General features: G+C 31.8%; 1 protein-coding gene across 4 annotated transcripts in view; it reads right to left on the minus strand.

The window, feature by feature from the left end:
• The window catches only part of LOC130451634 (pyroglutamylated RF-amide peptide receptor-like), a 57,372-nt gene that overhangs the window by 26,397 nt on the left and 13,954 nt on the right, over positions 1-17,021 (minus strand). For 2 of the 4 annotated variants that reach the window (XM_056790781.1, XM_056790780.1), the window contains exon 2: positions 8,675-8,962. In XM_056790781.1, the coding sequence (XP_056646759.1) occupies positions 8,675-8,938 (264 nt within the window). In that variant the 5' untranslated portion in view covers positions 8,939-8,962. Of the gene's footprint in view, positions 1-8,674; positions 8,963-9,309; positions 9,476-15,838; positions 16,165-17,021 lie in introns of those variants that run through there. The other 2 variants (XM_056790783.1, XM_056790782.1) reach the window with 2 other exon arrangements.

Here is a 17,021-nt window from a genome sequence, read left to right on the forward strand (position 1 = left end):
ACAAATACTATTTTAAATAGTATGAATATTTATTTATCAATTCCTATATAGAACGTCGTTGATGAATGGAGCTATTAATAGTGAATAAATATGTAGTGTACCAGTCAAAATATTATTCTTTGTGAAGTTTTTAATGATAGATGATCGGAAGATAGAAGCCAAAATAACAAATACGGAAATAAATCGAACAGATCGTACACCAAATAAGACAATACTAAGACATAGAGATATTGACATAATACGAAAATGAAAATTAAGGATAATGGAACATTGATAAAGTAGGATAAAGCTAAGAATAGCAAGCAAAACAAAGTAAAACAAACATGGAAATGAAGAAATAAGATAAATAACTTGATAAGAACCATTACCTAATAGAAAAAATACAGAGGACAGTTAAATTGGTATGGACAAATTTTTTTTCTGTCTCAACGTTTCTAAAATTAAAGTTTCATCATATAAAAAAACATTGCAGCTTTTTTCATTAAATAACACCACCAATGAAGTCGTTGAATCTGTAAATTCTTAGGGATTGTTGTGGAGAATTCCTTGAAATGGGAGTTACATATTCCTCCTGTTTTGCGCTGAGATCAGTTTCCTTCTGGGGTATGTATGGTGTGACTCAATTTGAGCGAATCTTCAAACTACCAAAGAGAGCTGTTAGATATTTACTCGGACTAAACAGCAGGACTCACAGCAGGGACTTCTTACTTAAAAATTCTGACTCTTCCTTCCTTTTTTATCTTTGAATCCGTTTGCCTAATTCGTAAGCATGCTTCTCCAATTTCAGAAAAGTCATTGCACGGCTATCCACTTAAGAGCGCGGAGCACGACCTTTACCACGACCTACTCCACATTCTGAATTAGTTAAGGGCTCAATATTTTACAATGCAAAAAAATGCACAATCACTTGCTAATTTAAATCAAACGATATCATCATTTCCTGCATTCTGCAATAATTTGAAGGCATATTTACTGGAAAGTGCCTTCTACTCTGTAAATGACTTCTATTCTAATAATAATATTTAATTCCGGGCATGCTAATCTTTGCTATGGACTTATATAGTAATTATTACCTATTACTATAACCTATAATTTTGTTACTCATTGTGGTTTTTAGTTTTTACAAGCTTTTTTCTAGAAATTGTAACATTTTTTTGACAATAAAGCATCTATCACTATTTTGCAAATCCTAACAAAATCGAAGATTAGACTAACTAGAAATTTATTTGGGTAAGGAATTTTAAATCTAAGGATAAGCCGAATGTTATACAATATGGTCGTTGTGCCTTGAAAACCAAAGGTAGTTGAGGAAAATACTATGAAAATTCTGTGTATTTCTAACGGGTTTTATTGAAAATTCCAACCTTCTATCAATTAATGATTATAATACTGATCTACATGAAGTTGACAAAACTTAATACTTCACAGAAAATATGCAGTACTAAAAAAATAATTGTGACATAGAAAGTGGGAATAAATATTTCTCTGTATATCTTCCACATTTATTGATTAATAAATGTTGTTTTTAACTACTTTTTATCTACTTTACTGACGCATTGATTAGTTAAATAGAAAAAAGAAGTTAGATGGTTAGATTACCATATATAGTTCATTATTGCCTCTAAAGTGTGTAAATATTAAACACATGTTGCAAGTTTATCTTAATACTTACTTCGGCAAACAGATACAATCATCAAAAGCTCGGATCTGCATCCTAATTCATTGATATGTTATCAATAAAGTATCAATTAGGATGCTTCCATCACTTAATGACCCATATAAATTTATCAATTTTATTCAAAACGTTCCATTGATTATATTTATGGATTACATGGGCTTTAGCCTATTGAGTGTAGGATTAATTTTCTGTTAACATGTTAACTGATAGCAAAGTAAATTCGATTTTCCAATTAGGGGTACGAAATTGAAGCTTTTATTTAAAATTGGTCAAAGATTACATAATTAGAAGAAAACTTTTTAATTGCCTGGTACATACAGGATCGATCATTATTAGACGAACTACCTTTTGAAATATAAAAATATATAGATGACGCTATATATTTTGAGATACAAAAAAACTACAAATGTTTTTAGGAAACTTTGAAGGGCATACAAAGTTTGGGGGGTTGATACATATTTTAAGTCATGTTTATAATAAGTCATCTTCAATTGCCTAGTACATACAGGATCGAGCATTATTAGTATGAAGTACCTTTTCAAATTAATATATAGATGACGCTTTGTATTCCAGATATAAAAAAACTAGAAATGTTTTTAGGAAACTTTGAAGGGCCTACAAAGGTAGGGGGATTGATATATATTTTAAGTAAGCTGATTATAATGAGTCATCTTCAACTGCCTAGTATACACAGGATCGAGCTTTATTAGTTCGAACTACCTTTTGAAATATAAAAATATATAGATGACGCTATATATTTTGAGATACAAAAAAACTACAAATGTTTTTAGGAAACTTTGACGAGACGATAGTTTTTATAATGAAAATATGTACCTTTGTAATATTCCGATCGGTACAGCAATTAGCTTTTTTCAACTTCATGCAACTGAATTCATTATTGTACATAAAACTCAAGTATAAATAAATCAACTGTCAAATCAAATACATTTTTCCATATTTGTAACGATGGACATTAATAATATTATGGCGACACTATATATTTTGAGATACAAGAAAGCTACGAGTCGTTTTAGGAAAATGATATTATTTATGTTCAAATTTTCCACAACTTAAAAGCTCGAAGCTGGTGATCTTTTGAAATGCTCTAAAAAATTGATAGGGTGTAGTTCCGAAAATATGAGCCCCCCGATTTCGTTAAAATTTTTGCCAAAGCTTGTCTTTGATTCTCCCAGACAAAGCTTCCTTCTCTCTCCAGCCCTCATTAAAGTAAATAATAATTTTCCTAAATATCTCTGAAAAATGAAGCTAATGAAAAACTTGTATTGTTTTTCACGTAGACATTTTTTTGGCTGTTATGACTCAAAATATCTTAGCAGACATCAAATTGATTATTTTTTACAGGGGGATAGCTAAAGCTCGCTACCGCTCGCTTAATAAATTAGGAGGTGTTTGCAGAGAGCGTTAGCTCTCGCACCGCTCGCTTTGCACCTGGAGGAGATTAGGGTAGGTTAGGTTAGTAAGTTTGAATCCTACGTAGATTTTTGGTACATATCAACCAAGAAATAGGTTCACGTACAATGAAAAGTTATTCCATGAGTTTTATTTTTTGTTTCAAAACCAATATTTTCGGAGAAATTGTTATAACTTTGAAGAGGAGAAGTTTTGTCAGCATAAATCCTTTTAGGGATTATTTTCTTGAGCCAATGACAAGCTTTGATTAACATTTCAGCGAAATCGGGAGGTATATCTTTTCGGAACTTCATCCAATTCATAAATTGTTATCAAGCAATATTTATCAATGTTTCTAACAGTATCTGAAAAACCTGGTCTACTTGCACGTACTCCTAATACGTCCTAATAAATTCGTTATACCAGTGAAACACAGTAGTTTACGAAGGATTTTGATCACCAAATGCGCGCTGCAATCATTCAAGACTTTTTTGTCCATTTAAACCCATCTTGAAATCAACACATGTTCTCTTAAAAAATTCATATTTCGATGGCAAATCGAATGTACCACTATTCACTCTGTGATAGTAACGACTCAACTGTAATCAGAGCTTAGTACTTAGGGATGTTGGTATTTAAAGATACAGTGTAGTAGTGTAGACTTTATAGTATAGTTAATAAAAATGTCTAATTATCTAGACACATAATTTTGATGTTTATAAAGTACATTGTTTATGATAATGTAAATATAATAAAGTTGTTAGATATATGGGCATGGCAACTGAATTGGCAAATTTCCAGATGTAGCAGCAAGATAAGAAATGTAGAAATATTATCGGGTATAGTGTCAGGAACAAGTGAAACTATTTTTATTTTCCGCTGTTTATTTGACAGCTTCATCACTACACACTTAAAACAGTTTACAGCTAATAAAACGCTCAATATTCAAAATCTAAACTCTCAATCAAAAAGTAACATCTAACGGAAACAATGTAGTAAACATCTAAAATTATACCATGCCGTAATATTTACATTCAACTGTAATAAAACTAAGTCAAAGAAATAGTCTTTTAAAATAGCGGTTTCTTAGAAAATGAGCTACATAAGATTTTATCTGTCAAACGATAATTCTCCATCTTATTGAATTAGCTCGCATTAAAAATTTCAACTAATTTTGGGTATTTTTCAACGTAATTTAAGACTTTTTACAATTGGTTTGCAGAATTTCTTGTTGGTCGTCAGTGATGAAAGTTAAGAAGGTCAGTCAAAACCAGTTGTCATTCCAAGAAACATCGCATTGGCATGTGACTTACATATAGATAGAGGCGTGTCTCAGGATATCACAGACTGCATCACAATCGATGAATATTTGGGCGTGACTTTTTGACTTTTCCTTGTTCCCACTATATAAAAAATAAAACACTTCTTTTGTTTCTGTTTCACTTTTTGTAAAAACTTAACTCTAATATAAAACATTGCTCCAATTGGTGCACATTATATAACAGATAAATATTGAACAGATATTAGTGTGGTGTCCAGTTTTCATATTTTAATGGCGTAAATGTTAATTTATTTCAATCTTCCGCAAATTGAAATTATCACGAATTATCTCACCGCTTCTGATGGGAACTATTTAAGATCTGTTAACCATATATTAAGTTATTCAATATGTCTCTTATTTTATGCTCCATTAACGTATCATCTCGGATTTCCTAATTAGATATAGCAAAGAACTAAAATACTATACTCTAAAATCAATGAAGACTTTTGAATGAAAAACAGAAACGAATTGACAAAGTTAATAAAAACCGCAATGATCCAGAGATTTTTCAATAGAATCAAATGGCTTATGTTAGAACTCACAAAAGACAAAAACAAGCAAATAAATTTAACAAACCTACAACAATAAAAAAGGTAAACGCACACAACAAAACAATTTCGACGAACTTAAAACCAAAAATTCACATGAACGATTTAAAAGCGCCTTTACAAAATACCGACGATTTTCCTAATTAACCTTTATTCTTTTCAATTCCCGTCAGATTACTTGGAATCCTCGGATCCTCGTTAAATAAAATCACCCTAAAAATTCTGGGTAGCAATTTAATACATTATTACGACCTTAACCCGCTTATCAACGAGTTAATTGCACTACCAAGAAATTTAGAAAAATATAAATTACTATTAAGAATAAACTTAGGAAATATATTTCCATTTGGAAAATTTATAAAAATTAATAGTTATATTTCTAATAATAGAATCATATATTACGAATACCTACAATTTTAACCAAAATTTCGATTACTATCATCTATGTCCAATAACAATGGTTATTAAGATCGATTAAAACAGTAATTCCTAAAAGACATTAAAAAAACAGTTGTCACAACGTATTTATGAGCAAGCCCTGTCTTAAATTCTATCAGATGTATCAGTACTTCTGCAAGAACATCGAACTACAAGATAATCACCAAGAAGGTTCTTGCGAATCATCAATCATCCATTCGTACAAAGATTAGACGAACAAACGATTGGATTGCCATTTTCCATTTCAAAGAAATAATTACATTAAATTGCCAAACTCAAGAGGTAATCCTACCTAATCAATATTACAGCAGATTGTTATTCGAAATCAAGCTAAATTAAAATCTCAAATCAACGACAACGGACCACAACTTCAGGAAATCTACTCAAGGCCCAGTGTATGGACAATAATCATCTATTGTCCTGTTATTCTAATTGGAGGAACCATAGTTAGCAAGAAACTTCATTTCCAGTAGATGTGACCGACAGTCCCTATCAACCCGACTAGTTTCGAAGGGAGGAATTATCTCGCCACTCCTGATGGGAACCATTTAAGGTCTGTTAACTATATATTAAGTTATACAATATGTTTCTTATTTTATACTTCATCTCGGATTACCTCCAGAATCTTATATTAATGTGACTTTGAAGAATCATAAATCTACCTACTTACTATTATATTCGTAATTGTAATGTAAGATTTATTGTAGACTGACCGTCCTCAATGCCTTATTTAAGTGGTTCCATGTGTCCCTGAGGCACTTGAAGTTCCGTTTGTATACAATAGAATTAGTATTTAAGAGAGAATAAACTTGTCATATATAATCTTAACATCCAACGAGAACAGTAATCAGATTATTGAAGTTTATGTTAATAAATAGTATTTGAAAGTTGTGAATTAAGTTATTCAAGTCACGTGAGAAATTTAACGAGGTTGTTAAGAACATTAATACATATAGTTTTTGACATTTGGATGTAAAAAGGCAAAATTTTCTTATTGTTATTATTCATTTAACGTTATGGTTCCTCAAAACTCTACTTGATAAATATATAGCACAAAGTAACATTGTGCTAATCGATCTTCATAAGTTATTTAGTCTATGGTCTACAAAAAAATTATTAAGGGGATGGTTGTGCATTATATGAATGAGACGGTATACAAATTAATTTTTAAACAATCCTCTCTTTTATTAGGTCAGTTGAAAAATTCTGTGACAGCTGGAAAATGATTATTTGCATAAGTTATATTGGTATATACCTAATTGTGTTTTATACCTAATTTAAATAAAATCATAATTCCTATCATTTTTAAAGGCTGTAAAATCTCGAGGCCTCTTTCCTTATCGCACGGTTCTAGTAACCGAAATATTTTCATCTGTCCTTGAATAAAATATTGTTATGAAAACAAGCAAAACGTTCTTTTTTATTATATGAAAATGAGGATGAATTAAAAGATTTTTTTATACGAATTCTTTTCTTTTTGTAAATAACATAAATTTAAAAACAGATTGATGTATAATTTGTTTATTTTTTCTCTATCTCTGAAAATAAATCTAGAGTTTAGCTAGACATCGATTTTTTTCATAATTTTCTGTATTATATGCGTACATTATAAAATTTTTAGAAATGTGCATTTGATCTTGATATGATACTAAAATTATAAAACTATAAAACTCATACATAAGAACATTTTGGTGCTCATAAATTTCAATATATCAGACATACACTCAAGATTATTAAATGGATGAACACGAAATACAGAGAGAGATTCACTCGATGTTATTTCATGTTGAGGTTTTAAGAGGAAGATTTCCAAGGTATATACGGAATAAAATTATTTATAGAACTGATGCATGACATAAAAACACTTTACTATACTCCGCCAACTAAGCAATCATTTAGACGTGCTGTTTTCTACACAGTGGATTTTCGTTAATAACAGCTTCTGTTTACGGTCAAAAACAAAACTAATTTTTATGAACAATAATTTTATTTACAGTATTTATTCGCCTAAAGCTTTTAAAATCACTTCAAAATAAATAATAACAATAATATTTCTACCACTTCGAATCAGAGTTTAGTCCTCTATCTGAATAAAGAAGAGCTCGTTGCGGTAATTGTTAATTGGGGAAAATCTTGATTATGGTTTATTTCAGGATTATGGTTCGACGAATTACAGGGAAGAGAGGCTAGGTCATTTCCCAGGAGTTTTTCATAGACTGTTATTAGCTTCCGTTACCTTTTAAGGAAAGGCCGTCTAGAAGACCAGCATGTGTGGCAAGGACATTACTTGACCGATGAATTACGTATCAGATTTGTAGTACAAGCACCTTTTGAGTTCTTGGTTGAGTAGGGTGCCGTTAGTGTTTGCTCTATTCTCTATTATGGTTCAAATGTAGTTTTATGGTTATGAAGTAGGGTAGAGGGATGTATTCGTCCGAATGTTTCTCCGAGTACCCTGATTAGACCGATTCGCTCCTGTACTCTGTCTAGAGTACCGTTCAGATCAGCTGCCCAATAGAAAATATGACAACACTCTCAAATGACAGCTTCTCTACGTATTTCTAGACATATTAAATGGAAATTACGTAGTAGAGGTCTTACGATCAGAGTGTCGTGATTGTTAACAAAATGGCTTGGGTTTTTCAAGAATTGAGAATCGCTCCCGTATCAATTCGATAATTGAGTCAGAAGATTTTGGGATCGAACGATGAAAGGACGGTAGCAAATAGTGTGGTAATGTCCACATATAATTAGACCATGTGTTAGGAGCTGGAGTATCATACGTATTAATGATATATACTAGTATGGGGCCTTGTGGGACACCAGTCAAAGGGATTTTACAATGCCAATTGTGCTATGAAATTTTATGATTGATTTATTAATAGTAATTCCTAGTTTTTAGATATATATGGTATTATGATTAGTGATCAAATTCACTTGTACTAGTCAGTTCAAGGGTTAGTTTTTTCACAAAATACAGTCACAACTATCGTGATTAAGAACGCAGATGTCTATATTATTCACAAGATTTGTTACTAAACTTTATTCTTATCTCTGTTGTTAGCTAGCAGTGTTAGGAAGAATAAGAGTTTTGTCGGATGATATTCTAAAAAAAATGAGGAGCTCAATTTTAGCCTGAGTACTAATCTCCTACTAAGGACATCCGTCTGGTATTTGACAGGTAAATAACGAAAATAATTTGTATTTATAAATTCTAGTACCAATATTTTTGACATATTGGGAACTAATCTCTGTATATTCAAAAAAATGGGAACTTACCTTTACTGGAATGCAAACAATGATCAAAATCAAGTCAGAAGAGGCTAAACTAGACAAAAAAACGTTGGTAACGCTTTTCATTCTTCTGTATTTGTAAGTAGTGAAGACAATTAGTATGTTGCCCGTGAGGCCCAAAATAAACGTGACACTATACACAATTAATGTTGGAAGAAGTTCGTTCCAGTTGAAATCGAGATTGTTCGTGTCGTAAGTAACGTTCGTGCCATTTCCCAGATCGTAATCGTTGAAGTCGTTATTTATCATAACTTCTTGTTAGCTGAATGATCTCTGTAATTGGAAGAAATACTATATTAGATTCGGAACAATTGCATTATTTTATATAATGATGATTGAATACAATAGTAGTCCAGTTGATATCAGAATCATTTCATTTTTATGTTACAGAAATATGTTCGATATTGGTTTAATGATACTACGCAATTTTGATTAGACTAGAAACGAATCCAGCTACAGCCTCAACTACCATGTGAAATTTGTGTCGAAATGAAGAAGATATTTAATTGTTTCATTAGTTGAGATGCCGTTATTTATAAGTAATGAATACTTCGAAAACACAGAAGCAAAACTCATGTAGATACGCCTGGTGAATTACTATATATTTACTCATTCCTCACCTTTACAATATGGAGGCGAACTACTTCAGTATGGCGACGGGTTTATGACGTCATTTCCTCTCAAATATGTATATTTTGAAATAAAGGCAACAGAACTAAACTAAATAAAACGTTCTAGGACTAGTCTAAAGGCTGTAAGAAACAACCGGGATAAATGGAATAAATCATTCATGTTAAAAAAATCTTTTTCAAGGATGAATTCATTGAGCACTCTAATTGTGACGCACTTGTGTTAGGGGAAACAATATATTTATAGACGGTATTCACTGCAAATTAATCATTTAGAAAGTCTGTTAAAGATAGTCTCTGTAATCAATCACGTGAATGATACAGGGTGTTTCTATATTCGACCGACAACGATCTACCACAGAGAGATCTCAATAAATGATTCATTTTGATATAGGAATACGAACCCTTACGGGGCCTAGTTGCTGAGATATAGGGTGCTCAAAATTTTAAATCAAAATAAAAAAATTGCCATAAATCAAGAACACCTTTAAATTTTTTTTTCAAATTAGGTGATCAATATGCTCCTTAATAAAGTAATATTTTGACATAAACAAATTTTCGAAAAATTTAACCAGTGGCGCGCTGTCAAAATGAATCATTTATTGAGATCTCTCTGTGGTTGAGCGTTGCCGTTTGTATATAGAAACACCCTGTATATATGAAATTTTGAAAATATACGAGGTTCGTTCAATTTATCAAAATATATAATTTCTATTATTCACTCTGATATTTCAAAAATATGGTCTACCGTTCCTCCAAAAAAGAAAATAACTATCGCGACGAATATAGAATTACATTTTCTGCGAAGAACGTGACGTCCATCAACCTTTTTGTTGACATCCTTAAAGGCTCGCAATTGTAAAAAGAGAGGTGTAATGCGCTGACTGGTTCTGATCTCAATGCATCCCATCATAGCGGATTTTCTACTCCAAACTGAAGATAACATCAGCTAGGGCGCTGCTACTTGGTTCGTAGAGCTCACCACTCTCAAGTAGAAACTCACTGGTGCCTGGTGGTAAAATCGAGCCGAGGTCGCCAATAATTTGAAATAAATTTTGATATACGAGATGCGCCAAATTATTACTCATTATTATCAATACATTATTTCTTCTATTTACTCCTGATATTATTTCGAAAATATAATCTCAAGAGAAAAACAATTACTTTTCTTTCAGAAGAATTTGAGTATTTTTCAACGTACTTATTTCATAGATATTCCACAGTAGATGAAACATGGGTACACTATTATCTGCAGACACAAAAATACGGTGTCGAAGCATTCGAGGAACGGTCAATAAGACCATGGTTGCAGTGTTTTGGAATATGATAACTGATAAGTTTTGAGGCCGAACTTACGAAAAAACTACTGCATTTGTTTGATAAAATTCGTCCGCTATCGTTGCAGAAAACGAACTGCATTATGATTACCAAGCTGATTAAATCAAGCTGATTAAATGTTTTGTTGTGAAACGATTTCATACAAATGAAGAAATGATAACAAAAACGGTTGATTTTTCGATTTTCTAGAGCCAAAAAACGAGGGGACCGCGAAAGTATAAAATTACCGAGAAAACAGAATGATACAATAAAATGGTAACAATATCCATAACATCCATCCAAATCAGTGTTTGGTGTAAATAAGAAGAAAATATTGAATTTTACTCAGAAAAGTATGAGATAAATATTCCACACCTATGCACAAGGTAGACTTCGATGTATGTAGGAAAAAAAAACTTTTGATTCAATATCAATAATGAAACTTGCTACACCGGTTCAAGGTTACTTAAACTTATAAATAAAAAATTGTATATTTTCAGTTGAAGCCTACTAAATGTACAATTTTGTAGATTAAAAAGTCGTATATATATATATATATATATATATATATATATATATATATATATATATATATATATATATAACCAGCTCAGTCTTATCAAACATATGTTCGTTGTGTTTATTTTTGTACATTGGAATGAAGTTCGAATGTATACTAATAGTTTTTTTAATCGACATGCATTTGCTATTTTGGTTAAACGACTGTACTTATCTATTCGTCTCGAATTATTTTACTGGCTTGATTCAGTATGCGTATCATATCAATTTCTCATTAATACCTTCGATATTTTTAAATTTATTATTGTATGTAAATTTTATTATGACTATTATCGAAATATACATGTTAGTTTTAGTCTAATAAAAACAGTTAATAAGCGTTAAGACGATGAGTATAACCTTGATTAAAAATAATTTTTGCAGTGAGTTGAAAACGTGGTGAGACAAATATTTGGGCCAAGAAAATATCGCAATACCCCGATAAAGAAGTTGCAGCTTAACTAGATGAATTGGTTCATACGAGGTATATGCACAATGTATGCTCTGGTTCTCTTTCTATCAGCGGTAGCGCTGCAATCGCAGTTTCGACCATGCGCGGCAGTTACTCAAGCAGAAGAAATGTACGCGATTTTCAGATCACTGCTAGCTCCGCGAGCTTTATGATGTCAGCCTTAAACGAAAATGCCACTGCTTGTTAAATCAGATCTGTGATTCGATTCCTAAGAAAGTTAAATCAAGTGATTTGATTTAACTTTGAAGAGTAATTTAGAGGTTCGATTAACAAGGTATTCTGGTTTAATCCGAGACTAATTTAAGATTTTGAAAATGAGCATCTACGGATTATACTTATTCATGAACTAGTAAGGATTTCAGTTTTCTGTGAGAACAGATTATTGATTGATTTATCATTTGTTTATGTTAAATTATATAAAACTTAGATCGTAGGCACAGATGACATGATAATGTGATAATTTATAAAACATTAAGCAATTAAGGAATTCCTTATTCGAGAGAAATTCACAAAGTTTTTAGTTCGCTTTTCTCGACATCCGATTTGACCATCAGGCATTCAATCCATTGTTTGTGGTAAATACTAAATTGGATTCGTGCGTTCTTTGGAGGATCCCAGATTTTTGAACGAATTTCGAAAATAACCTGCAAGGTTATGCCACAATAACTGGTTCTTATTCGTAAGTAAATGGGATGTAAATAAGAAAGAATCAGAAAGATTCATTTGAAAAATTCATATATATTATGTATAAACTAATCTAGTTTAGAATTTTATGGTAGTAGTTTGAAATATTTTAAGTGGTAACAGTTGATGTAGTATACTGGGAAAAATATAATTAACTAATTGTGTCTAAATTCAGACTTGTACATATGAATACCTTTCATACATTACCAATTGTTAATATAGAAAAACGACATACGACTGTCAAAAACTTTGTCAAAATTGCAGACTACGATCTGCGATAATGATCTGATAAGGCCCCGTGTAATCAATCAGATCCATGTTTTCACCTGCAGAGTAACTTTGTCATTAGTTGTCTATTGTTTCCGTTCCATAGTTGCCACATTTTTCTTTTGTTACGATATGATCATTGAAGTGGTGACTGTTAGAAAAAAACTAGAAGCTACACTTATTTGCGTTGCTTTATGGTGAACAAATAACGCACGGGGGAGCCAACGAAAACACACCTTTGAATATCGTTTATCAGAAACAATATGATACCATTTCTCAGTCGCAGACACCTTTCATTGATTTTAAATCATAAATCAATTCATGTCGTGTTGATTTCCACATGTTGTCTGTCATTTCGCTACACGTTTATTGGTTTTTCACCATAAACTTCCAAGGTTGACAGTGGATGTCAAATGTGAACATGTTCTTTGTCATAAGAATCTAATCACGGCTCGCACTTCTGCACGAGACTTTTTGCCTGTGGAGACAAAGTGATGAGGAAATTTTCTTTCCTTTTACGCAGAGATCGAATATTTTGAATCATTTCCTCAAGTCGTATTTTATTATTTCGTTGAAGAACTTGGCTTGTTGCTTCCTGCAATACTGCAGTTGTAGACATCCTGTCGGGTTGAACAGAGTGACAGTATCTAGCGTTTTGCCATTAAAATAGACCTGAATCACCTGACAACTTTCACAACCTACTCATATACTAGTAGTATGACCTACTAATCTGTATACACTCTTTGGAAACGTTTTCAGAACCTGTGGCTTGTAGCTGTTGTTTGTGATCATCTCTCGTACATTATAGACCAAGCAATGCATTCAATAGAATAGGAGAGGAATTCGAAAAGACGTAATTGAACGATTATAGGGTCTCATAATGTAGACTATTCAATTTCAAATACCATCTGAAGCAGCCGGTTATAGCAAAGTGAAGATAAAAATTCTTCGAGAGGTTTTTTAAGAAATTATTACACGAAATTCAGCAGCATGTCATAGCAACTGCTAATTTTCCTACTATAAACATTATTCAGTTTCAAATTTGGGGACAAGATCAAACTCATATTTTTTTATGATGCTGCTCAAGTCTCTTAAGAGATATTTGTTTACAAGTTCTGAAATAGATTTCTTATCGTATTCACACGTCATCCAGATAAAATGGTTGTTTTGTTAGGATAATTCGTTGTAGTTAACATTTCTATTTACATAAACTTCGTTATTACTTTGTAGACATGAGCTTGTAAAAACTAGAAAACAATCATACAAATAACTAAATAAAGATACAAATAAAATAAAATTTCAATATACAGAAGAAAACCACAATGAGTAACAAAATTATAGGTAATAGTATTAGCAAAAATTAAACCAGTATGCAGCATCCCCGGAATTAAATATTATTAGAATAGAAGTCGTTTACAGAGTAAAAGGCACTTTCCAGTAAATATGCCCTCAAATTATTGTGGAATGCGGGAAAATATGATATCGATTTGATTTCAATTGGCAACTGATTGTGCATTTTTTTGCATTGTAAACTATTGAGCCCTTAACTAATTATGAACGTGGAGCAGGTAGGTAAAGGTCGGGCATTCCTAAATGGATAGCAGAATTTTTAATCTTTTAAAGAAGTCCCTGCAGTGAGCCCTGCTGTTTAGTCCGAGTAAATATCTAACAGCTCTCTTTTGTAGTTTGAAGATTCGCTCAAATTGAGTCGCACCACACGTACCCCAGAAGGGAAGGGCAAATTGGAGATACGACTCAATAAGGGCATAATAGACTGTTAAGGATATAGATAGGTTCAGTTCTTTGGAAACTGATCTCAGCGCAAATCGAGATGAACTTAATTTTTTAGATAAGGCGGCACTTATACAAAACCGTAAGACACGAAAACTCTAGATATTTGTTTATTATGGAATGAAAATGTAAATCGAGTTTTTTAGTCGATAAAATGTTTGGTAATGTTTAGCATTATTAGTAGGATGAATGTAATAAATCCTCAAGGACTAGGAAATCATAGGAATATGAGCACATTTATCAAATACTATTAACCCTTCGTTCCACCTGAAGTGCTCTACCGTCCATGACAAAACAAAAATCTACAAAATTTTTAAATAATTCTTTAAATTTTCATATTTACAGTACCTTTGAGAATGTTCAGCATCGATTAGTGAAAATAATTAGTAAAATAATGAATATTTTGTCTTGATAGACCCCATCCGTGCGAATATGTCACTTATAGAAAATATGCCCAAGTTTGCAAGATGTGTGCCAGACGTGATTTATAACGTTAAAGCGTAGTTCAGTAAACTTTTCCCCGAATTTACGCAAAAGAGTATAAGGCAAATTTATACACTCTTCATTATTTGCATTCAATGAAAAAAGCTGTCTCTTATATTCCTAAAACATGAAGAAATGTGCTTCTCGTTTCTTCTTTCACTGAGAGGATAATATTGATGTTACGGCTGGTGATTATGGTGATAATCTATTGAATTTAGCTGCAATCAATGCATCTTCAGAGGCAACAATCCTAATTGAGAGTTCGCTAAATGTTGACGACTATTCCAGAAATATTTAGCGCTAGAATTACTACAAGACAACCTAAAAAGAAGAGCGCTTGACAAACGTATCTTAAGAGCAGTGCTGGTGTCGCTGAAGAAGATGCTCCAGATCCCCATCCAGAAAAAATGGAAATTGCAAATACTGCAAGATGCAATTGCAAAAATTGTGAAAGTTGGTTGTGTATGGAGCATATTAGGGATTGCTGTCAAGAATTTCTTGTAAAATTTAATGCCTAAGTTTCATCCCCTTCCATTTGTGTTAATTTTTTTACCCTTTTTAGAATATTTGAAATAAATATTTCATTACTTATGATGTGTATTTTTAAATTTATGTTAATTTTGAAATGAAAAAAAAATACGACGAAATTGTAGCTTTTTAGGCTATTAACAATTATGTGTAGAAAAAATGTCTCAATGCATTTTTTATATGAATTTATCTATGAAAAATATTCGTAATGAGCATATTTATATAAACCTACTTATAAAAAAAACAAAGGTGATAGAAATTATCAATTTAAAATTGTTCGTTGCAGACCCCAACCGTCTGAATGTGTCGCGATCGTTCATTCGTGGAACAGCGGGTTAAGGGACCTTTTGTCATTAGTAAAATGTCCTGTTTATTATTGTCATTATGATTAATAAAATTACTGTTAAATTGTATGCTTACCAAATTTGATTCAATATCGACACACATTTGCTTTAACCCGACTGTAATTGAAAAGGTTTTTTGACCGTTTTAAAAATGTTTAAATTCCTCACGAACTGTACTTCTTCTGAACTACCCGTAGCAGACTTAACCTTGAATGTTGTTTTTATGTACGATATTCAGCGGCTCCCACATCCTTGCTATTTTAGGGTTATTCCCAAAGTCGTTTATGGAGCAATGAACCTCCAATTAAAACTTAAATTCACATAATTGTACGCCGATTATACTGTTACAATAAAATTGCTATGTCTCCTTTTTTGTTGTCAGTAACAACAGCAGTTACAACTGTAAATCCATAAATATTGGTAGGTACTTATTTTTAGAGACTTTCTATTTTTGTTAGGCGAATTAGTTAATTGGAATAAAACCAGTACATTTACTTACAGATCAACGCATGTCTGGCAATCAAGAATGGACTAGTCGTAAACATCAACTATATATTTTATTTTTTGGGTCACTTTATATTTTAATTTTTGAATAAAATTTAAGTTGCTGATTTTCTTTGAAAATAAATTTTAATATTGTAAAATAAAATTGAGTGGGTTTTTAACCACTTTTTCTTGAAAACTAAATGAATATTGCTTTGATCAAAACGTTTGTGAATGCAATTGGTAATAAAAGACGTTAATACATAGATATTAACATAGTTTAGAGCGATGCTTCTGTCCTATTCTAAGTAAGATCACGGGGTGGTCAAGATAAGTCGAGAGGTATACTAATGAAATTTTTACCATGACCGGTCAAATGACTGTTTTCAAAATTTGAGTTGAAAATTCGAATACAGAGAGAATTGGTTACATTGAAATTAGAAGAACCGTATATGTGATGTTGAAGAAGTGTAACTACTAACAGTCGTTTCTACTGCTAGCCAATTATTGTAAGCACAATCAGATCAAACAAAAAGAAACTACCGAAATTGGTCAAAGGTAAAAACGACTATACGTAGGAGTGCCAAACGTCCCAGTGTCACGGCCGGTTTACTTTACGTTTCGGTTAAAATTAAATTTGATTTTTTATATGACCAAATAAGTCTAAAGTGATTAATTGTGTCATAATTATATCGTCATTTAACTTTGCACTGTATGAAAAGTAAAAACTACAGAAGAGTGATGGTTTTCTAGTAACTAATAGGTTTTTAGGAAAC

This window comes from Diorhabda sublineata, chromosome X (genome assembly GCF_026230105.1).
Source record: "Diorhabda sublineata isolate icDioSubl1.1 chromosome X, icDioSubl1.1, whole genome shotgun sequence".
NCBI classification, from domain to species: Eukaryota; Metazoa; Arthropoda; class Insecta; order Coleoptera; family Chrysomelidae; genus Diorhabda; species Diorhabda sublineata.